We start from the raw sequence: 23,808 nt of genomic DNA on the forward strand, positions 1-23,808 counted from the left end.
TGGGAACTGGGAGGAGGGGAGTTATGGGGGGAAAAAAGAGGAACAAATGTAATAATCTGAACAATAAAGATTTAATTAAAAAATAAATAAAATAAAATAAAATAAAAAATAAAAAATAAAAATGTTTTGATTGATTTTTGAAGAGGGAGAGGGAGAGGGAGAAAGAGAAACATCCATCGCATGCCCCCTCCTGGCATGCACTTGCATGTGCCCCAACCGGGAATCCAACCTGCCACTTTTTGGTGCATGAGACAACACTCAACCACCTGCTCAGCCAATTAAGCCACACTGGCCAGGGCTTTGTATTAATTCTTACAACTGCATGTGAATAAAAAATGATCCCCAAACTTATAAAGTTTAATTAAAAATATAATTTGTGATTTATTTGTCCTTTTTCTTTTTCCTTTGATTAATTTATATATCACATATGCATAGGTTGCAACATGGTCTTAACACAAAAGATACATTTTCTTGATTACTATTACATGCTACATTTACCCACATAAAATAGTCTCCTTTTGTTAAAGGATTCTTTTAAGTTAGGCACCTTTGTTACATTTAGAAGAATATAAACATATAAAAAGATAAATGAACACAACGATTTCCTTTGATAGTTCCACCCTGTCTTTTGGTTTCATTGCTCAAAGTTCCTCTATTTTTTAACGTTTTTTTCTTTTTGGTCATTTATTTTAATATGACTTGCAAAACCATAAAATGAGGAAGCTACAAGGTTAGTTTCATACAAAGTGTCTTTAAATACACTGGTATCCGCGGCGGCATGTGTTGACAACAGCCTGTTGGGAATGGAAAGAGAAAGTTCTCTCACCAGAAAGCTTGGAATCTTTGCGTTGACTTTGAACTCTCAACAGTCAATAGCGCTGGTAACGGTACTAGGCGGTCGGTCCTGGGTCCTGGGGGGCGCCCGGACGCCGGGTGGTGGAGGTGGGAGCCCAGCCGCCGCCCCACAGGAAGCTGCCGGCTGCTCGCCGGCTGCAATAGCGGCCCCGCGCGGCAGCGTCGGAAACTGCAGGAGCTCCGCATATTCTGGGCCACTGGGAGGAGGAGGGGCCACCTTGCCAGAGCCTGTGCTCTGCCAAGAAAAGCATTGAAGTGGGACCAGGGCGATTTAAGCATTGAAGCTGGGCGAGGGTGACCGAGGACTGCACCTGTTCTGCACCCCATACAATGCAGCGGGCCGGGGTCACACTCCTTCCTGGGTTCGTTCTGGGAAACGGGGGAATCTGTGACATCCCTCCCGCCCCCCACCGCTCGCCCCCCATGTACTCCGAGCACTGGACCACCCTCTGGAGGTCTCATGGCGAAGGGAATTTGGGGGAGAGGGAGAATGAAGAGTGCATGGAATTTGTGGATATTCGATTTGGGCAATTAATGTCAAAAAGTATTCCAAAACTGTTGTACTTCAAGTCGCTCTCCATCATCCCCAATCTTGGTTTTGTCATCCTTTACATTTTTTTTTTTCTGTTCGTTTTGGTGGTGTGAAAGGGCATCACATTATGGTTTAATTTGACCCTTCAGGATCTGTTTTGCTACTATTCTTCCTTCACCCTCCTGCCAAAACCTGGGGTCATCCTAAATTCCTCTTCCCTTTCCCTCCACATCAGCAGATGTTGTTGGTTCCACTTCCAAACATGCCCTTTCCTCTCCCTTTCTACCACCACATCCCTGATCCAAATCATTAAAATTTCTCTCAAAGCTTCCAAAGATCTCCCTCCAACTCTGCTAAATCACATCCCGCTCACATCCACATGCCCAGACAATAGCCTTCCTGAAATATGCATCAGATCTAGCATCCCCACCTAAAAGCTGGCCCCTCCACACTTCTCCAACCTCCTCTCTTTACTAGACTTCAGGTGTGCAGGCCGCGGTCTCATCTCTGACCACCTCCAGCCCCTTTGCACATGCTGCGGTCTGCTTTCCTCTCATTCTCAGTTCAAAAGCCCCACCTCCACAGAGAAGCCTTGTCTAAATTAGGACCCCACACCCAATCAACCCATCAGTCACTCTCTCACATCACCATGTTGTTTTCCTTCCTAGCCTCTCTGTAAAATAGAGATTCTGGTATTTATCTATTATCTTCCTCTAAAATATAAGTTGGATATGGGCAGAGACTGTGTTTATCTTGATCACGGTGAAATCTCTAGCACATTATCACAGGATCGGTTCAGAAAAGGCATTCAATAAATATGTTTGTACAGCTAAATAGCTAAAGCCCTTTCTTCTGTTTTAATACATTGTGTACCGCATAGAAATCTCTAAGACATACGCCAGGGACCACACGTTTTTTGGGCAAACTGCACGTTATTTAAATCATCATAATGCACTTTAGGTGTTGTTTTTCAATAATTATAACATTTTTATTTACAAAAACAAACAATTAAAGTTCCTAGTACTTTTATAACGTATCGTACTACGTAAAACATTTTCCTCTATGAAGAGGGACCAAACAAAATTTACATAAGTATCTAGATTCGCTCCTTTTTCCATGGGTGTGAAAAACGAGAACACTCGTGAGCGGTCCTTAACAGATGGCTCGAGAAACACGAGAAAACTCCTGAGCGGTACGAAATATGTTAAAAAGGTAAATGTGGCTGTTACACCACGGAAATGGATCAGGAGGTGTGATAGTTGCACAATAGAGACTCTTTCACTTCAAACAACAGCATGGATTTTACATGAAGTCGGAGGAATCCCTTCGCTAACATACAAGCATTCCTGTGAAAACGCCTGCTCTAGGAATGGATATATCTACTAGAAATATGTGTTGTTGTTTTTTTAAAGATGGCAGAATTGAAACAGAGATTATGGGAAATGAATGTTTTATCAAGCATTGCTTATAAATCCAGATAATAATTGAAAATACGTTGCACAAATGGAAATCTTAAGTAATGCTATTCTTCTACCTTCCACACATATTTTTTAAAAGAACTGAGGGCCAGGAAATGTTACAGTTTTTGCATAATAGGCAGGAAATTTGCCTTTGAACAAAAACAGAAATCTCAGGACAAAGATCAAGCATATCTTTTTAAAACTGATTTCATAGTAATTGTTCTACAAATATTGAGTCACTTATATTATCTTTAAGCATATCAATTCTTTCCCTTAAGCCCATCGATAATCCCTTTAACACAATCAAAGTTACTAGTTAATGTCAATTCACATACTTTCTTTCCTTGTTAATATACAAAGGTACATTCACAGAATCAGTGCATTTTGAATAAAAAGTAAACAGAGCAAACAGGAGACCCAGGGTCAATAACATCTTCAAGCCCAAGTTTGATCATCTAGAAACACAAAGTTTTGTTGATTTTCAACTACTCTTCTCAGATGTAATGCTTTAAATATGGCTGGTTCAGCAGGCCAGCTTTTTTTTTTTTTTAAATATGTATCTTTATGGATTTCAGAGGGGGAGAGAGATAGAAACATCAATGATGAGAGAGAATCACCTATCAGCTGCCTCCTGCACGCCCCTCACTGGGGATCGAGCCCACAACCCAGGCATGTGTCCTTGACTAGACTCAAACCCGGGACCCCTCAGTCTGCATGCCGACACTCCATCCACTGAGCCAAACCGGCCAGGGCTCAGCAGGCCAGCCTTGCAGGACAACAGTATGTGCAGCCAGCCACCATGGATCATCCAGAAATATATGGACACTTCCAGGATGCTGGTGTGGGTTCATGGAGTTCTGTGCGTAAAATTAAGAACACTTTTCAAACTTTCAAACTTTAATATTCAAGGCCAGGAACATCCATCTCCCAACCCTGTATCTCCCAAGGTTCTCAAGGCTGGTTTTCATCAGGCAAGAGAGCACGCTGTTCCTCCTCTGTACCAAGGATACTGTGAACTTTTGATCTACATTGAAGGAAAGAAAATTAGAATCGTAATATTTCTCATCTTAAAATAATTCAGTACCTATGTCTCTATCCAACTACCTCCTCAAAGGTATCTGCCAAGTCCTGAGGCTTAGAGCACCTAGCAATCTGCTGACTGTCAGAATGGAGGTAGAATGGTGTTTCTTTTTCATCTCCACAAGCCAACTTTTATTTTTTATTATTTTTTCCTTAATAATCCTTTATTGTTGAAAGCATTACATATGTCCGTTTTCCCCCCCATGGACCCCCTCCAGCCTGTCCCCGCCCCCCGCCCCAGGCCTCCCCCATACCAGGCCTTCAGCACCCTGTTGTCTATGTCCATGGGGCACATATCACTTCATTGAAAAGTTCAAGGCCCATGACCATTTGAAGTTAAATGATTAAAAGAAAAACAATTGTGTGATGAAGTACAAGCCCGCAACACGGGCATGTGCCCTTGACGAATTGAACCCAGAACCCTTCAGTCTGCAGGCCAATGCTCTATCCACTGAGCCAAACCAGGTTGGGTCACAAGCCAACTTTAAAGGGAGAAAGAAGTTCAAGAGTTGACCATACCTTCTTCTTCTCCTTGAGTACTCCAATAGATAAAACAAGCCCATCAATAGTCCCTTTAACACAATCAAAGTTACTAGTTAATGTCAATTCTCCAAGTCATGTTTCTCCACACAAAGAAAATGAAAATATAAGACTGATTACTCACACTTGTCAGAGCCCACAGACCTTGTACAGCTGCTGCCCATTCAAAACCAATTTTCTCATACAGAAATCCACCCAGTGTTGGTCCCATAAAAGCACTAACAATGAAAAGAAGAAAGGGTATTAAATAATAGAGGGAGAGGGAGAGAGGGAGAGAGGGAGAAAGAGAGAGAGAGAGAGAGGGAGAGAGGGAGACAGAGAGAGAGAGAGATATGGGGAGAAGGGGGGGGAGAGAGATCCTTCCTAAGGTTGCATGCTCCTTCAGTTATAGGTTTTCATTAAATTGGAACTATAAATTCTAAAGAAAAATGGTGATTCCTGGACCCAGCATTGGGTATAAGAAAATGGTTCTACCTGAAAAATGATGATGCTTAAATCTTTTAAACAATTGTATAATTATAACTGCTTCTGAAAAGTTGATGCCTTACACGAAAATAAAATTAAAAGAGAGGCATTCAAAATAATTTTTATACTATTCTCTCTACTCAGTGTTTGTATTAAAGATAATTTAATTCAGTACATATTTATGGATGATATCTACATTGCCAGCATACAGTTATCCCTTTGGCATGGTAGAGAGTAACAAAATAAATAAGTAAATAAATTTTAAAAATGGAGATATGGTCCTGATAAGTGAACTTAAAAATATCATTTTTATAAGACACGCATGGGACCATTTTGGTTAGGTATATAAAACTGCTGGCATAACCAATGATCTTAGAGTCAGAGGGCACAGGTAAAACTCTGGTTCTGCCCTAAATAAATTTTGCCAACTCATCTGGTATCTCCATTTGTTCATCTGTAACTGAGGGACAGTATTTTCCATCTTGCCAGTGTGAATGGAATTCAATGGCTACTCACCCAACGGACCACATTGCACTGAAGAGACCTGACACGAGTGCCAGTGTACTTAATCCTTCTTCAAATCCATTTTCACTGCAAAGAGAGACAAGCGTGTATCAGTGATTGCAAGGGAAGCTGTGTGACGAAAAAGAACTGTAAGTCAGGATAAAGTAAGCCAGGAGTAATCTGAACAAAACCAACAGCAAGATTACTCCATTTCTAAGATAAAAAGCTAATCTAAGTTGAAGGAATTGTCATACTAATGTCTACTTCCTGGTTTTCTAAAAAATAATTTTGTTGCATATGTAAGATACAACATTAAGAATCACAATCCATTTGCACTAAATGCTCAGAAAAATATATAATGAAGAAATTCTTAAAATGGGATGAGCATGTAAAGGCAACTTTTAGAAAATGCAGGGCAGCTCCTTCTTCCTGTGGGAGATGTTGATTGACACAGCCTAAAGGCCAATATTCTCCCTGAAGGGATAAACTCCCCCAAGTTCACTCTGTGTTCTCCATCATCAAGCCTGCTAAATGGGAGACTGCTGACCAAGTGACAAATGTCTGGTGTGATACTGTGATTTATTGTAAGAAATACATGTTTGGTCTTGGTTCATTTCTGGCACACACAGCTCCTAAAATCTTTGAAATATCCTGATTGAAAGCAATAAAAGTCTTTGTTATATTAATGAGGTGACTTTTGGAAAACACCTAAGGATGGTGGCCGGTTGCTAGGAGAGCTGTTCCTGTGATTAGAGGGTTGAAACTTGCAGTCCCCCCACCCTCATCCCTCCACACCATTCACCTCTGGGCTGGAGGTTGAATCAATTGCCAGTGATCGACGATTTAATCAACCATGCCGGAGTAATAAAACTCCCATAAAAAACCAAAAGGACGGTTCAGAGAACTTCCTGGTTGGTGAACCGGAACGCTTACACCTGCCAACGTGCAGGGCCCGAACTCCATGAGTATAGGAGCTCCTTTGTTTAGGACCCCGCCATGTGTATCTCTTCATCTGGCTGTTGATTCCTACCCTTTATTATCCTTTGTTATAAACATAATCTGGGAGTAAATTGGTTTCTGGAGTTCGGTGAGCTGCTCTAGTAAATGAATCAAATCCAAGGAGGGGATCATGGGGACATCTGATTGACAGCCAGCCAGTCAGGAGTACAGGTGATACCCTGAGCTTGTGACTGGCATCTGAAGTGGGGACAGTCTTGTGGGACTGAGCCCTAAGCCTGTGAAATCTGATGCTGTCTGTGGGTGGTCAGTGTCAGAACTGAGTTGAATTGTAGGCCACCCAGCTGGTGTGAGAGAATGGCTTGGAAAACCCCTCACGCATTGGACTTGGTACTAGAGCCATTTTGCCTGGTTACTCTATGCTCTTGGATGGACCTCGTCCACGAGAGAGGAATAATGCCAAGGCTTTTCCATTTTGCTTTGGTTGTTTAAATGTGTATCTGTACATAAACCAAGCTACGCCTCTATCCACAACCCAGTTTAACTATTACTGTATACATTATCATTTATATTATTGCATTATTGCACATACTATTTATATCACAATAGTGTGTGACATGATATCATAAAGATATATTATTGTGAAAAAAAAACACACTTCCAAAATCTCACAAAATTGAGAAATCCACGAAAGCCTGTTTAAAATACAGCTCTTGCCTGGCCAGCGTCAACCACTGAACCAGGATGTCATAGTTCGTGGGCTTGATCCCCAGTGTAGGGTGTGCAGGAGGCAGCCGATCAATGATTCTCTCTCATCATTGATGTTTCTATCTCTCTCTCCCTCTCCCTTCCTCCCTGAAATCAATAAAAATATATTTTAAAAAAATACAGAATGAAAGTAACTTACTGGGCACAACTGATAATCTCCGGGAAAGTCGGGATTATACTCATTCCGGAGGAAATGCCAATGATGACTAACATCAGCACCAGCAGCCACAGTTGACTGCAAAAGAGTTTCGGAGAAAAACAAAAATTAGCCGCTGAAGAGACACAAAGCTTCATGATAAGGACGGCAGGCGGGATCCCAGAGAAGTTCCTTTCACAGATTCCAGGCCTGGTCTTGTCCTCATTCCCATCTGGTCACATTTCATTCAGTCCACATCCTTTAGCTCCTTATACTTGGGGGTGGGGGTCAATTCATCCTGATATCTCAATGTCTTTTGTCACATATATCACATGTCTGGAGTCAACTTGCCTTATTTCACCTGCAAAATCCTTTCAAAATTGGTGAAAACGCCAATGCTAATGTTTTTCTTTCAATTGCTTGGCTTTGAAATTCATTTGGCTAAAAAATGTCAGAAGGGCGGTGGTAAAGTGACAGGAAACTAGTATTTGTACCACACGGAGCACTATGCCAGTTACCTAGCACCCATTACCTTCACTGAATGCTGCAGCATCCCTGTGATATCAGTACTATTTCCAAATGAAGACAATTGAGGTGATAAAAACAGTCTCCTTTCTGAGAACTGCAAAATGGGACAGAAGGCAAGAAGCTTTGATAGGATGAAGAATAAAGAAAAAGGAAGAGAAAACTAAAAAGTATCTGATTGGCTGGGGCTGCATAGTCAACCCTATCTGGTGTTTGGGGATTGGCTGACTGGCTAGCCTGTATTTCTGGCTCGATCCCCAGTAGGGGGCATGCAGGAGGCAGCCAATTGATGATTCTTTCTCATCATTGATGTTTCTATCTCTCTTTCTCCCTCCCCCTTCTTCTCTGAAATCAATAAAAATATTAAAAAACAACAAAAAAAACCAAGCTTTACTGAGAAGCTACTACATAGTAAGGATGATACAAAAAACAAACAAACAAACAAAAAAACACATTTGGTCCCTGCCTTCCTTAAAACAAAAAACATTTTAAGTATCAACTAAAGACAAGTGTCAACAAAAAAGTATGATATTGAAACACAAAGGGAGAATAAGCATATTTCTCATTTGATACAGATCTTATGCATTCCTGTTTGCTTGTACCACTGCTAGCTTCTAGTAAGATAAATACTGTCAGTCTAACAAACAATCCAATACTGTCATAAAGCAAGGTAATTATTTCAATAATAAGGCTTGAAATACTAAGAGATCCTAATATCACACCAAATTTAAAAAAAAAAATTCTTAATGCTATTTGACCAAAATTACAGAGAAGAAAAAATTACCTTTGAATGTGCAATACTGGGACTGGTCCTAACAGCATGTAGCACCCTGCTGTGATTATGTTTCCAAAAACCAGAAACCATTTCCTTAGATGCTGATAAAGAAAGGGACCAAAGAAACTCTTAAAACCCTCCATGATCAAGGAATATTTTAAAAAAATCACTGATGAGCATTATTAAAAAGTCCAAATATATTGAAGAAAACAAAATTCTACATTTAAGAGAAAATAGGTAGGCGGTAAACACAAAAGCAAGGACAACATACCCAAACACAGGGAATATGCAAAAACAAGGATTCCTGGCAAAGGGAATGGATGGCAGACTTTGTACATGACGAAATAGTTCAAATCTAACAATTTAAAAAGCAGTCACTACAAGGAACAAGCAGGTAAAACATCTGGAAATTTTACATTATTAAAAAAAGTACCCACTAAAATTATTCCTTATACACTACTTGAATGCAGGCTAAAAATTATAGGGGTATAACAGCTGCTCAGTTATATGTAAGACTATGTCTTAAAACCAAGCTTAAAACACTGTTTAAGACACTTGCTTTTCTTAGTAATCTCCATGTAATTTAGATCTTGACAAATAAGCACTAATGCCATAGAAGCTTAAAAGTTGGCTAACAGCACTATTTCTTTATATTAGTTATCTGGACTGAATGGTTTAGACCAGGGGTCCACAAACTACAGCCCGCGGGCCACATGCGGCCCGCCGAAAACATTTATCCGGCCTGCTGGGTGTTTTTGCTGCCGCTGCCTGTTGCTTAGCAGCCGACTAGTTTTTTTTTAAACTATAGTCCGGCCCTCCAACAGTCTGAGGGACAGTGAACTGGCCTGGCCCCTGTTTAAAAAGTCTGAGGACCCCTGGTTAGACCTAGTTAAAGGAGTATAGAAGGGACTTTCTGTCAGGGGGATAACCAATGCATACTGATGTGGCCAAGCTCTTCACTCCCACAGGAAAACCAAATTATCTCCTCTCTGTTGGATCAAGACCCAACACCTCTGGAATTCCGGCCTAATTATTAAAGTCAATCCATTTTTTTGTATTAAGGTAGCTTTTAATCTTTAGAAAGTCTAATGCAAAGTTAACCTGCTCAGGTTGTAAGTCAGTGGAACCTCACACTGGAACCTCTCCATCAGCTCAAAAAATTGAATATGTTAGAATTTAAATGTTCTCACCTTCCCCAAAAAAGATAAATAGGTGAGGTGATGGATGTGCTAATTAACTAGATGGAAGAACTCCTTTCACAATATACTATATATACATAACAATTCACCATGATGTAAACTTTAAATATATTATCATTTTGTCAATTACACTTTAATGAAGTGGAAATCCTTTATAATAAAAAGCTAATATGTAAATTGACCAAACAGCGGAATGACTGGTCGCTATGATGCGCACTGACCACCAGGGGGAAGATGCTCAATGCAGGAGCTGCCCCCTGGTGGTTAGTGTGCTCCCACAAGGGGAGCGCCGTTCAACCAGAAGCTGGGCTCACAGCTAGCGAGTGCAGTGGTGGTGGCGGGAGGCTCTCCTGCCTCTGTGGCAGAGCTAAGGACCTAAGCTGACAGGCGGACATCCCCCCAGGGGTCCTGGATTGTGAGAGGGTGCAAGCCAGGCTGAGGGACACCCCTCCCCCCAGTGCACGAATGCCATGCACAGGGCCTCTAGTCTACATATATAAAAGCCCAGTGACTGTTACGGTGGAACGACCATAACGACCAGTCGCTATGACATGCACTGACCACCAGGGGGCAGATGCTCAACACAGGAGCTGCCCCCTGGTGGTCAGTGTGCTCCCACAGCAGGAGCGCGCCGCTCAGCCAGAAGCTGGGCTTATGGCTGGTGAGTGCAGCAGCAGTGGTGGGAGTCTTTCCTGTGTCTGCGGCACCCAAGCGGTGAGCCAAGCGGTAAGGTGCGAGCAGGTGGGTGGTAAGGAGCAGCAAGCCAAGTGGGAAGGAGCGAGCAGGTGGGCAGTTAGGAGCAAGGGGTCCCACATTGCGAGAGGGCGCAGGCCGGGCTGAGGGACACTCCCCCTCCCCCTATGCACGAATTTCATGCATCAGGCCTCTAGTTTAAAAATAAAAGAATATATCAATTCTAATCAATGGACCTCTAGAGCTCTAGAGGTACAGTTGGAAAACTACTGGTCTAAACATACAAAAGCAATTCTTAAATATAAATTAAGTGTACATACTGGAATTTTATCACTTAGTAGACCACAGAGTGGTGAAGAAATGGTGTAGGATAGTGCCAAACCCAGGAATACCAGTCCTACGTGTCCAGCCGGTAAGTTAAACTGTAAAAGAAATCTTGTATTATTAAAGATACATGATTAAGTCATTTTTAAAATAAACATCTATTTTACCATTTCTTCAACTCTTGTTATCTACCATCAGTCTAATAATAACACTCAGTATCCTTCCTAATGTTTGTCTATTGGTCAATGGATTACTTTTTCTCTATGAGGGGGAAAAACAAACACCTAATCAGAGGTCAGACGTCCTAGATTTTTGCTTGTAGCACTTGACAATAAACATATAATTTTGCTTCTATGAATCAGTTTTTACATGTAAATGAATACTTTGCAAACTTTAGGTGCATAAAATTTACCTGGAGAGGTTCTTGGGCCCTAAGCTTTTTTCAAAAAGTCTGGGAATTTGCATTTCTAACAAGCAATCAGTTAATGTGACAGTCCACAGACTGAGTGCACTGATGTAAAAATCATTGATGATATTATCTATTCTACCCATTTCAAAGGGATAGCAATATTTAAATAAATACTTCAATGGTATGACACATTTTAAAAGGCTTTGAAACAGTAAGCTACCACGTAACTCTGATACTGTTATTATTACCAATATGATACAAATGCCTTTTTTTTTTTTTTTTGGTTATCTGAGTTGTCTCATTCTCCTTAATTTCCTTAATTAATTTTCTAACTTAAGCCCAGGAGATTTAATGAGCCAGTCTATATTTTAACAATGCTTATGACAAATATTAACTCATGCTAAAAATTAGTGTTTTAAAGATAAAAGCAAAATACAAAAGTAAGATATGTAAAGTCAGATATGCCCTCTTCTGATATTACAACTGGGAGGAGACAGGGTGGAGCCCTCCTACCCTAAAGGCTGGAAAACCAGGATTGGCAGCAAACCACCTATTCAAACAACTGATAAGAAGTCAGAAGAAAGGTTAAAAAAAAATCATAGAAAAATACATTTCTAAAGATTTCTTATAAGATAGACAATAGTGACTTAGGTTTACCAGAGAATGGTTACAAACTTTTAGACACAACTTCCTGGAACAGGAAAAAGACTCTTAAAGAACACATTGTTGATGTGAATGGGATGTGTCACCACAAACATAAAAGTTTTCTTATGTGTTACTTCCTGGATGCTCCCTGCTTAAGCCTGGTATTCAATTCTCTAAACCTTGGGCCATGCATTATAATTATAGTCCCAGGTTAATCTTTTTGGGTAGTTTACACACCCAAAACTGGCTTTAGCGACTTCACAGGGTGGTGTTTCTGGTAACTGTGCTTTTTCAATTCTAGGGCTTCACATAAAGTCAGTGTTGACACGTTAATTCTCCGTATCGTTAACTACCAGGCTTGGTAATATACTTTATTGCATTATTAATAATATTTTTCAAAAATATCTAAAACAAATTTCTATGATATCAAACTTTTAGAATTCAGTATTAATTCCTCGGCACTGAAAAGATGGAGAGGCTCTGGGGTCCTCCCTCCTATCCTACATATAATATAGCCTGTAGACATTCAATTCTATGTGATCGCCTAAAAAGTCAGTGGATTCAGGGAGGACACCTCACATTAAATGAGCCAATGGGTACCCCAAGTTCCCCACTGAAATTCCAACAGACAGAGGAAAGGTGTCCTTATTAAGCAGCCAGGATGATACACAAGCCAGACCTATGATGACTCGAGCTTGGTCTTGGAAAGAAGACAAATGTTTGAGCTACTTAGTGAAAGGCTTCCTTCATTTACACAGAATCAGACCCCTAGTTACAGGGACATCAAAGGTACAGGCTACCTCAGTGTGCAGTTCTCATTCTGTGTACGTCTTGCTACAACGTGGAGCTCTTCAGCAATCAGGCTGCTTACCTTCTTCAAAACAAAGAGAGACAGAGTCGGGTCAAGGAAGCCGAAGCAGGAGCTGAGTGAGGTGATGATGAAGGTTAGGAGCGCAACCTTCGGTAAACTGATGAGTTTCCAGAATGAGTGTTGACCTGGATTAGACTCCTCTGAGTAAAATAAAAAGAGAAATTGGAGTAATTAAAATAACTTAACTATCATTTAACCTATTATGAAAAGTAACATTGGTAAGGCCATCATCATCTGGTTATTAAAATAACTGCACCTCTGAGTTTGCCTAAAGTTGCTTATTACCTACGTTTGCAGAAGTTATTCAAACCTAGAGGCCACACTGTTTTCCTAAAAATAATGTCTCAGATTCAAAAGGAATCAGAGTGTGTGAGGAGAAGAAGGGGTCATAGGTTATAGGTTATTAGAGGTAAGTGTGGCCTTTCCCAGATGGAATAAAGAATCTGTAAGGTTTAATTTTGTGCATGGGAAAATGCAGATCTTTCATCAAGGAACAATGTGTGTGTGCTGAGGAGGAATTGGAGTTCATCAAAGAACGCAACACTTTATTTTCTGCTGGCAAAGAAAACACTGGATTGAATGCAGTGCTACTGAATCATGTGTAAAGTACATTTGACTTTCAAGGTCAGTTGACTGCCAACCTTCCTTTTCCCACCATTCCCTACACTTTACCAGTTCCCAGTACCAGGCACAGTTGTTCCCAAGCCTCCATTCATATTCTATGACTCCTTTCTTTTTCCCCTAATTTTTCAAATCTATTCACTTTGCAAGGTCTGGCAATGGCCCTGATTATTCCACAAATTTTACCTTTCTCTAGTTTCCTGCTGCACTTCAAGTCGATGCCATATCTTTTAACACTTAAGCTATAATTCATGTTCATCATTGTTTTGTATTGTGTGATGGCTTTCCTATCTTCCCATTAATTTACTAAAGAAAATCTTTGCTGAGCCAGGTTCCATGCAAAATGCTGGGCAGACAAAGGCAAAGAGGACAAACTCTATCCTGAGAGAAAAGTGAAGAAAGGTAGGATGGAGTTAAGAGGGTATCTATTGGAGCACATATGAGCATTTCCTTAAAACACACACACACACACACACACACACACACAGCACCAGGGAACAATATATAGAAAAGGATTTCCAAAAGTAATACCTAAGTTGGTGCCTAAAGGATGAGTTTGAGATGATCGAGCAAAGAGGAGGAAAGACTAATCCGGGTATATGAGAGTCAGGGATACCTATGTAACGGGGAGAGATCATACTGCAGAAGAATGTGGAGATAAGATTATGCAGAACTTTGTAAAATATGCTGAGAAACCTAAGAAATCTCTATGGATTTCAAACAAGGATGAGACTCAGATCTGTGTTGGAAAGAGGCCTCTCCATGGCCTCAAGGAGAATGGAGACAGGGGCACCAGTTAGAGCCTTTTGCAGTGATCCGGGCCACAGGTGATCCTGGCTGAGGTTGGATGAGCATGGTCTTTGAGAGCCAGGATCAGCACTTGTATATCCTCATTTCTCCAATAGCACCCACCATGAATCATTACTCAATACATTCTTGTTGAATAATGATCCAGTATGGAGCAAAGTACGAAAAAAGCAGAGAGCGGTTCAGCTATTTTAAGTGCTACATTTAGACTTTGTCAGAATATGAGAGATAAAGTTAAATCGTGGTGTTAGTATCTTAATTATTAGCCAAAAATTCACCATAAACCAAATCTGAGCACAGCCCAGGCCACTCAACTAAGGGAGCCTGCAATCAGTCTAGATTAGAAAGAGGTTGAGCACCACCATGTGGCTCCGTGTGGAAGTGCCGGCAGGCAGACTACTTGGTGTGGACTTTGAATTGTATATTAAAGGTATTTACTAGTCACCTTAAGATATAAATGATAAAATACAAACTTTAATTGGTTAAATTTATGGTGCATATAAAAGGTATTATGAAGTTATGGTATAAGACAAACTATTGTGGCATAATTGGTCCCTTCTCTAAATACAAAGTGTGAAACAGGGTTACCAAAATACTAAGAATGTCTGTGAAAACAGACATATAAAGAATTTAATTAAGCTGTTGAAGAAGCTCAAATATTGAAAACTTAGAGTGATAACTGCTTCAAGAGGCACACGGAAGAATTACTTGGGGAGCTCTGCCAAGCTGCTCGGTACTCTCTCTGCTCTCCCCAATTCTGATATATTCTTCTTAAAGGGGTGTGACTCCCTGCTTGGCAACACCTGCCGCAGCAAGCTACCTGTAGAGATGGGGAGGTGGGGTACCCCTCAGGTGTGAGGGAGCAGAAAAAATATTGAGCACTGTGGCAGTACTTACTCAGCATTAATCCAGTAATTGAGAAGGTTCAGAAAAACTTGCCAAAAGAGGTAACAAAATGAGTTTTGAAGGATAAATAAGGGTAGGTAGCATGGGAGGGAGAGATACTCCAGCGCACGTGACTCCCCTGCTGAAATCTAACAACAGCTCTTAATGGCTTTCAGGGTAAAGCTCACATTTTATAGATTTATGAATTTTTAATAGGAAGATTGACATGTCCATGACTGTGTTAGAAATATTTCTTTAGAGCAGTACAGAAGAGAGGACTTGATGAACAGATATAAAAGATGAGGGAGAGGTTAGGAACCATAGCTGACTCTTAGGCACCCAAAGCTAAAGCCACATTGTCCAGGGGTCTAGAAGGAGATAAATGAGTGGAGTAGAACACAAAAGTCTGCCAATGTCAACAAAATAAAAAAGAGTTAATTTTCTAGCTTCTATCTTTAAGCTCTCCTAAAGCAATAGTTTTAAAAAGCACTCAATGGCAATACTTACAGCCTTAACATTATCAGTCTTAGAAATTGTTATACCATTTTTCCCCATTCAATCTAACTAAAAGGTCCTTCTGTAGATAAAGAGAAAGTTTGTCAAGCCAATTTGTTCATAAAAATACAGCTAGCTGGGGCTTTGTAAAGTTCAATGAAGATGCAGGGAAATTTTAATTGAGGAATGACAAAAAATGAGAGAAATAAGTACCAACCAACTAGGCTGGTGGCGGTTAGAGGAGGCTGCAAAGGATACCAAGATTGGGCATGGGGGGAGGAAATGGGGAGAGCAGGCTGGGACTCAAGGAGTAACAGATGTTGGGGTCAGTTCAGCACCTAATCACAGAAGTTTTCAATGCCATGTCCTACCTTTAACTAGTAAACAAGGTCTTTTTTTCCTTATACAGTGTGATAAAGGGCCAGTAAAACTCTTTCTCTGCTGCATGAGAATCTGACTTGGTGTCAGTTGCTTAGTTATCAGTTGAGTGTTCATCTGACACCCAAGTGGAAGCACAACCTAGACGCTCGTCTATAGATACCACCCTGGCTGCCGTGTTACTGGTGTTAGAAAGAGGACAGGCCTCGCCGTATGTTTCAGGGTGAATGATGGTGCCTCTCTAGCAATGATCTCTAGCTCTGTCTCTCCAGCTCCCACGTGAACTCTTGCTCTGTTCCCCTAGTAATCTGACAAGGGTAAAATGACAACTGTGTTACGAGGCAATCTTGCTCACAATTCAAATTACCCTGGCCTGGCAAATTTCATTTGAAAGGAAGGAATTCTAAACAAACTAATAAGTACCTGGTGAGGTATCTGTGCCTCCCTGAGTGTGATTGTGGAGGCCCTGGAGGCGGTGCCATGGAGCTGTCACAGGATATGCTAACTCCTATGGGCACGAAGCTCTGAAGCCAGGATGACTCCCATTACTGCCTGCTGCGGCCTGGTGTCCTCGCACCTGGCTGTGCTGCACAGATGGCCGCAAGGACCACTGGGAAGGAAGGTGTGGGCTTGCCCTCCTATCTCATGTGGCCTTCTAAGAAGATGGCGCCATGTGTGGTGCATGTAACTTGTCATTCTGAATCTTTAATTAAGTCCAAGATGACTTTTGGTTGGCATTGCATATGGCTCTGTTTTATGATCAGAAATTAAATATTTGCTAGTTCTAAAGGTCAGAAAAATTGCTGATGTATAGACATTTATATCAACTGATTGCCTACAGGATTTTTCTGAAAAGCAGAATTAGTTATTTCAGGATACTCTAAAAATCTACCATTGATTACATAAAAGTGAGTATACATTAGATTGGTCTACAAAGGCATGCAAATACTGAAAGATTCTTAAAGCGAGTAACAAATATAGTCTTACCATAACTAGGTAAAATGTACATGGTGAGTGGTACCATCAGCAAAATTATGCATCCAAGCAAAATAAAAGGCACCTCATAGCCAAAGGACTGATACAAGAAGCCACCTAAAGGAGGCCCTAAAACTAGTCCCAGTCCAGAAAAAATCTCAAGACTTCCCTAAAATTGAGGAAAAAAAATAAGTTAATATATTTTGATTGAAAAGTTAACAAATAAAGGTTTAGTGGGCACTATCTGAAAAAATTCTATCCACTTCACAATTTACACACACATACACACAACCTCAAGATGGACCCCAAATTTAAATATATATTTTGAAATCATAAAAGCACTAAAAAATAAAATATGGGAGTTTTTTGTTCCTTAGTCTTTATGGTAGGGAAGGTTTTCTAATTATGGCACAAAAACTCAGAAAACACAAAAGAAAAGTTGATAAATCTGATTATATGAAAACAGGAAAAACTATGTATGGAAAAACACAACAAAAGACAAAGAATAGAGAAAAAATACTGACAAAGGACTAATTTCCCAAATATATCAAGAGAGTAACTTCAATTCAAAAAGGGAAAAGAAAGAAAAAAACCTAATAGGAAAATGGGAAAAGGCTATAAAGAGACTGTTGACACATAAATGATATGCAAAGCTCTTAGGCATGTAAAAAGAAGCTCACCTTCACTTTTTAAAGACATGAACATTTAAAGATGCCAATGTTTCCCTATCGCCTGTCAAGTTCTCCATACTTCCAAGAATTTGAGGAAAGAGCATCTTTGGACATTGCTGGTGAGTGTACACCACAGGGCAACTTGGCAAATCAACCATTACAAATACACACATTCTCTGACCAAGAATGCCACTTCTGGGAATCAAACTTACAGATATAGCCATAAAGATGTGGTATGGTGTATGTGCAAGCTTATATTTGTAGCACTATTTATAACAGCAAAAGATGTAAACAATGAAATTTTCATCAATTTAAATAAACTAGGTTATATATACAGTGAAGTACTACACAGTCATTAAAGAGAAGCAAAGAATGAGGAACTTTTCATATATAGATATAAAAAGATCTCCAAGCTAATTTCTATTTTTTATTTATTGATTTCAGAGAGGAAAGGAGAGGGAGAGAGAGATAGAAACATCAATGATGAGAGAGAATCATTGATCGGCTGCCTCCTGCATACCCCCACACTGGGGATCAAGCCCGAAACCCGGGCTTGTGCCCTGACTGGGAATCGAACCTGTGACCTCCTGGGTGGACGCTCAACCACTGAGCCATGCCAGCCAGTCTCCAAGCTAATTTCAATGTTTGTGTAATAAGTAAGACAGAGTATGTTACCATAGTGCAAAGAAAATGGAGGGAATCATGCTCTCTCAGTGTGTGTGTGTGTGTGTGTGTGTGTGTGTGTGTGTGTGTACATGAATACATGAAATTGCTTAGGAAGAAACCTGTAGTATCTGTTGCCTTCTGGGGGAGTGATGTTGGGCTGGGTGCCCCGACAACAGGAGTGTCTACGGGAACTGAGCAATAGTAATATATAGAATATATTCACCAGAGCTGAAATAAATGACAAAAAAAGAATATATTCACTATATCCTATATTTCCCTTTGTAACTTTTGAATTTTGTACCATGTAAAATTATTTTGTTTTGTTAAAGTTAAACAAAACAGTGCTATGGGAAAAATAGTTCGCTATCGCAGAACTCTTACAGAAATTGCACCGTTTTAAATCAATCTAATTTAGGGGCTTTAAACAGAGACCCGTGGCTTGCAACCTAAAATCCTCAGACCTCACAGAAGACACAAAAGTAGTCTACTAATAACTTTCAACGTTTCATAACAAATACAGAAATCCTACATTTTCTCGCAATAATGTTATCCAGATCAACTACCATGTTAGGCCATTACCTTTTGGCTGCAATTTTACATAGAAACTTGGCATGTCCTGCTGATCAAAAAATCCAAAGTACTGTGGCATCATAGGAATTTCTTGGGCAACACTTTCCAGAGTGTTCCACAAAGTACCAGTTCTTTAAGAGTCAAAGGTGGTTCCATAGTCAAATTGAGTTGTGGAACATTAAATAAACTATCTCTACTATAGAATTTCTCAGTCTTAACACACTAATGTGAACTGGATAGCATATGCACACTCCAAACATGTTTAGCCACAAAACCTTGTTTTGCAGAGCATGTCAACAGACTAGTCTTCTGAATCCTTTTTGAGAAATATATTCCTGGGAGATGTAAACAGTGTACCTGCCACAATGGCCAGCACTGTGTGGCAATGACTATAGAATGAGCCTATCCTAAATAAGCCTATCCGGACATATTATTTTATATGGGTAAATGAAGGAGTCCTTGGTACTAAACTGATCAGACCCACGCTCTAGAGGACAATTATAGGCTCTGTGGTGACATTTGGTCTCTGTACACACCGGGTCCAAGGAGAGACCTATGGGAAAGCCCGCATGGGGTCAGGGAGGCAGCAGCCAACAGGAATCTGGTGTGTCACTAATACCAGATGTCCAGGTACCTAGGCAATATATGAGACATACATCAATACGATGCTACCAGGGTCTGGGTTTTTATGGCAAAATAAGAGGGTACTCCGCAGACAGCACTGAAGCACTTACAAACTTATTGCTAACATCTCTCCCATGAATCTTGGAAAAGTGGAGGAAGGACTCTACAGATTGAGTCTTTTCTAACCCAGAGGAACGCTTCAGGCAGCCGAGCCCCAATCTCAGCTACACAGAGAGAGCAAAATACTACTAGGAAGGTATTTAAAAAAATAATATAAAAGTGGCAAAAAGAATATTTGGCTTGGACCACATTTACCTGTCAAACTGCCCATTCAGAGGATTCTAAGGCCAGGAAGAGACCTAAGTAAGACTGATGATACATTTATTGACAGCCTGCTGCTGGAAGTACAAACTAAGGTAAAAGGTAACAAACACAGATTGTAAAAAAAAAAAAAAAAAAAAAAAAAAAAAAGCATGTCTAGTAGAATGGACCCCAGCTTTAACTTGGAAGGTGAAACAAATATTTTAGCCTACACTAAAGGTAAAATAGGAAAAAAAAATATAAAATACATACCAATACTGTGGCCACATGATTTGGGAAAGCCTTTGCGAGGATAGAAAAAGATGCAGTTATTGCTGCAGCAAAGCTTATGGCATCTGTTATTCTCACTAGAAAACACAGAGCAATAAATACCGGTCCGTCGGGAACTTGGTCCAATAAACTAAAAGAGAACAAAACAAGTCTCAAATGCCAAGCTGGTTTCTTTCTTTTTAAAAAAATATTATTTTTATTGATTTCAGAGAGGAAGGGAGAGGGGAGACATAGAAACATCAATGATGTGAAACAATCATTGATCAGCTGCCTCCTGCACACCCCCTCTGGGGGTCGAGCCTGCAACCCGGGAATGTGCCCTTGACTGGAATAGAACCTGGGACGCTTCAGTCTGCAGGCTGATGCTCTATCTACTGAGCCAAACCAGCCAGGGCCAAGCTGGTTTCTATTCATTTCCTTCTTAACTGTACTCACTGAAAAGAGCAGTAGCTCACTTAGAGTTATTAGAATAAATCTCTTTAGAATATAAACTTTTTAAAAAGTTGCTTTGTTATACTTTGAGTAGAAGAATTACCTTCTTTTGGGAGGTACCAATTGGAAGCATAATGAGAATTTAGTTGCCCTTTTCTGCTGACATAATTAGCTCCCTAGATAATACTAAATAGGCCTTTTAAAATATAAAGCATCACTCTGACAAGAACCAATATAGAAGATTCTTAGTTTCAGGTTTGAGCCATAGTGGGGCTCAAACCTTCAAATACAGTGAATACAGAAAATAGAAGACCACCCCACATAAAAAGAACAATTTAAAAAACACTTAATTTAATATGGTTTTCCTTAGGTTATTTCATCACAATCTCACCAAACTCTTATCACTCATCTATGTTCCCTAAGAACTTGTTTAAACTCCTCCATATTATTTGCCACTATGGTTGTATAAACTTAAGAACTTTCAAAGTTTTGCCTCTGGATTTATTTTCCCTTTTCTCCAAATAGCAATAGGTGAAACCATTCTGCTCCCATGTTCAGAAGTGAGCACAGGACTAGGCCTGGCTAATCAGTGCATTCTCTTCCCTGGCTACAGTGACCTTGATGCAGTGATGGGTCATCAACAAAGATTAGGCCAGTGGAACTCCATTCTGTAACTCTACCAGAAGCTATTAGGAAAGTGGCTGCTGGGGGCCATCTTGCCATCACAAGGGTAGAGTCTATCCAACAACAAAGCACAAGAAGAGGAACACAAAACCAGGAATTTAAGAAAGATGCTTGATAAAATTATTTTAGCATATGGATTCTGATTTTCTTTAGCTGATTTTCTAGGTAAGAAACTCATTCTCTTGCTGGAGCCAAAAATTTTCTGTGACTCAGAAAAGTGAGCTAAGTTTCTGTCACTCACAGTCATAGGAGTCCTAATGAATAGATTCAATAGTCAGTTTATGGGTGATCCATCCCCTAGAGCAGTGGTTCTCAACCTTCCTAATGCCGCGACCCTTTAATACAGTTCCTCATGTTGTGGTGACCCCCAATTTCATTGTTACAAATTGAACATAATTAAAGCATAGTGATTAATCACAAAAACAATATGTAATTATATATGTGTTTTCCGATGGTCTTAGGCAACCCCTGTGAAAGGGTCGTTCAACCCCCAAAGGGGTCGTGACCTACAGGTTGAGAACCGCTGCCCTAGAGGATTCTTTTCTTAAGACCAATGTCACTCATCCTGTTTTCTACATCACCCAACTCCCTTCACCATTAGTCACATGCAGAGCACTCAACAATCAGTGGTACTGACTGATGTAAAGGATCCATTAACATTTTAAACTGAAGATAGATTATGAAACATGTTCAAGCTCCCAAACATATCAAAACATGACTTACCCAAAGAGAATTGTGACTCCTCCTGAGACAAACATTCCTGATACAAACATAAATTTTGCTCCAATCTGTACAAGCTATAATAAATGTCAAAGAAAGTAGTAAATTGATGACTACTACAAGTCTATATTGACATAAACAAATATACTTTATCAGAAAATATACCATTTGGGAAAGATAAAAGCAGTTACTATAATAATTCTTTAATAGAATAAAAACATACATTTCTTAAACCATGAAAGAAGTTAAAAATCAATCAACTCTAAGAATGGAACTGTCAACAGTGGCACAATTCATAAAGTATAATGGTGGTTATTTCTGCATCAATGGAAATTCTAGACTGATAAATTAGAAGAACTCATTGTACAATTTTTAAAATTGAAATGTTCATATGAACTTTAATACTTACATATTTTCCAAAGAACAAAGAGGCCAGCAGTTCAAACAAAGCATAGCATCCAAAGATCATCCCAATAACTGTATTGCTGGCTCCTTTCTTTTCAGCCTTTAAAAAAAATTTGAAAAGGAAATTAAGTTTGAAAGACAAATTCGCGTCAGTGTAAAAAAATGGAGCTATTAGATATGAGCATCATCTTGTAACCTTTATCTGTACAGCAATTTTAAAAATTATTATTATAAAATAAACAGGATGGAGAAGTAAGGGAAACTATACTAAAACCTAGTCTGACATGAAAATAATTCACTCATCATGCTCAAACATTAAAATAGAACTATCATATAATTCAGCAATCTGTCTTCTGAGTTTATAGCAAAAGAATTGAAAGTGGTGTCTGAAAGAGATATTTCAGCATTTTTCACAATAGCTAAGATATAGAAACAACCCAAAAGTCTATCAACAAATGAATGGATAAAAAAAATGTGGTATATACTGTTAGGTCAAAAGGGGGTCCAGAAGCTGATGCATGCCTCCGCCAGGCAGATGGTGACGCAGACACTGGGCCCTTGCTAGAATTCGTAACAGGCCAGTGCACCAGGCAAATGGTGACACAGATACCGGTCCCACCCTGGAATTCCTAACAGGTCAGCTACCAGGCAGATGACGACACCTGGAAACCGTGACGACCCCCGCGGCGGGAACTCCCACAGCTCATGCTCCCCTGCCCTCACTGAACAGCTGTATAAAAAAAGCGCCCCCCCCTGTTGGCGCGGATCCACGTACCCTGTCTTTGGGGCCCGTGGGTCGGCCTGGGACGCAGAATAAAGCCTTTCCTTTCTTTCTTTTCTGATTAACTGGACTCTCTTTATTTCCTATGCCGCCTCCTGAGCCACCTAACCTAACATATACATTCAGTGGAATATTTATTCAGCCTTAAAAAATAAGAAAATCCTGGCATTTGCAACAACATGGATAAACATTGAGGAAATTATGCTAAGTGAAAAAAGCCAGACACAGGAGAACAAATACTGCATGATTCCACTTACCTGAGGAATCTAAAATAGTCAGAAGCAGAAAATAAAATGGTTGTCAGGGGCTTCAGGAAGGGGGAAGTGAGAAATTATTATTCATTGGGTATAAAGTTTCTGTTAAGCAAGATAAGCTCATATTGCATTATCACATAAAAAAAAAACAAGAAAGGAAAATAAACATAAAAAAATCTCACAAAAGAACACAAGGGAATATTTGTAGGTGATAAATATATTTAGTATCTTGATTGTGGTGATGACATCACAGATATATGCATATGTCCAAACTCATCAAGATAGATATATTAAATGTGTGCATTCTTTTGTATATTGATTATACCTCAATAATAAAGCCTCTCCCCCCTGAAAAAAGATTTGTTTGCTTTAGCTGACAAAAAAAATCAGAATTAGAAAGGATAAAAAAGTATAAACAAAAACAAAACATCTTGGCTGAAGAAATGTGGGCTCTACTTCATCCATGGAACTGAGTGAACAGCTAATCTTGACATACTTCCTTTATGTTATC

The 23,808-nt window shown here is 39.8% G+C and overlaps 2 protein-coding genes across 3 annotated transcripts in view; both read right to left on the reverse strand.

Annotated features, from left to right (window-relative positions):
- VNN2 (vanin 2) overlaps positions 1-2,242 on the reverse strand; it is a 24,508-nt gene extending 22,266 nt beyond the window's left edge. For both annotated transcript variants that reach the window (XM_014533832.1, XM_005859022.2), the window contains exon 1: positions 827-2,242. The gene's annotated coding sequence lies outside the window, so the exon portion shown is untranslated. The remainder of the gene's footprint in view (positions 1-826) is intronic.
- Positions 2,243-3,726: 1,484 nt separating this feature from the next.
- SLC18B1 (solute carrier family 18, subfamily B, member 1) overlaps positions 3,727-23,808 on the reverse strand; it is a gene marked incomplete at its 5' end in the record, with an annotated part of 25,163 nt that continues 5,081 nt past the window's right edge. The window contains 12 exons of the mRNA XM_014533922.1: positions 3,727-3,871; positions 4,447-4,499; positions 4,592-4,685; positions 5,449-5,523; positions 7,301-7,396; positions 8,607-8,698; positions 10,810-10,911; positions 12,739-12,878; positions 16,912-17,068; positions 20,004-20,151; positions 21,861-21,934; positions 22,267-22,362. Of these exons, the coding sequence (XP_014389408.1) occupies positions 3,799-3,871; positions 4,447-4,499; positions 4,592-4,685; positions 5,449-5,523; positions 7,301-7,396; positions 8,607-8,698; positions 10,810-10,911; positions 12,739-12,878; positions 16,912-17,068; positions 20,004-20,151; positions 21,861-21,934; positions 22,267-22,362 (1,200 nt within the window). The remainder of the gene's footprint in view (positions 3,872-4,446; positions 4,500-4,591; positions 4,686-5,448; positions 5,524-7,300; positions 7,397-8,606; positions 8,699-10,809; positions 10,912-12,738; positions 12,879-16,911; positions 17,069-20,003; positions 20,152-21,860; positions 21,935-22,266; positions 22,363-23,808) is intronic.

This window comes from Myotis brandtii, unplaced genomic scaffold, assembly GCF_000412655.1.
Source record: "Myotis brandtii unplaced genomic scaffold, ASM41265v1 scaffold123, whole genome shotgun sequence".
Classification (NCBI taxonomy): domain Eukaryota; kingdom Metazoa; phylum Chordata; class Mammalia; order Chiroptera; family Vespertilionidae; genus Myotis; species Myotis brandtii.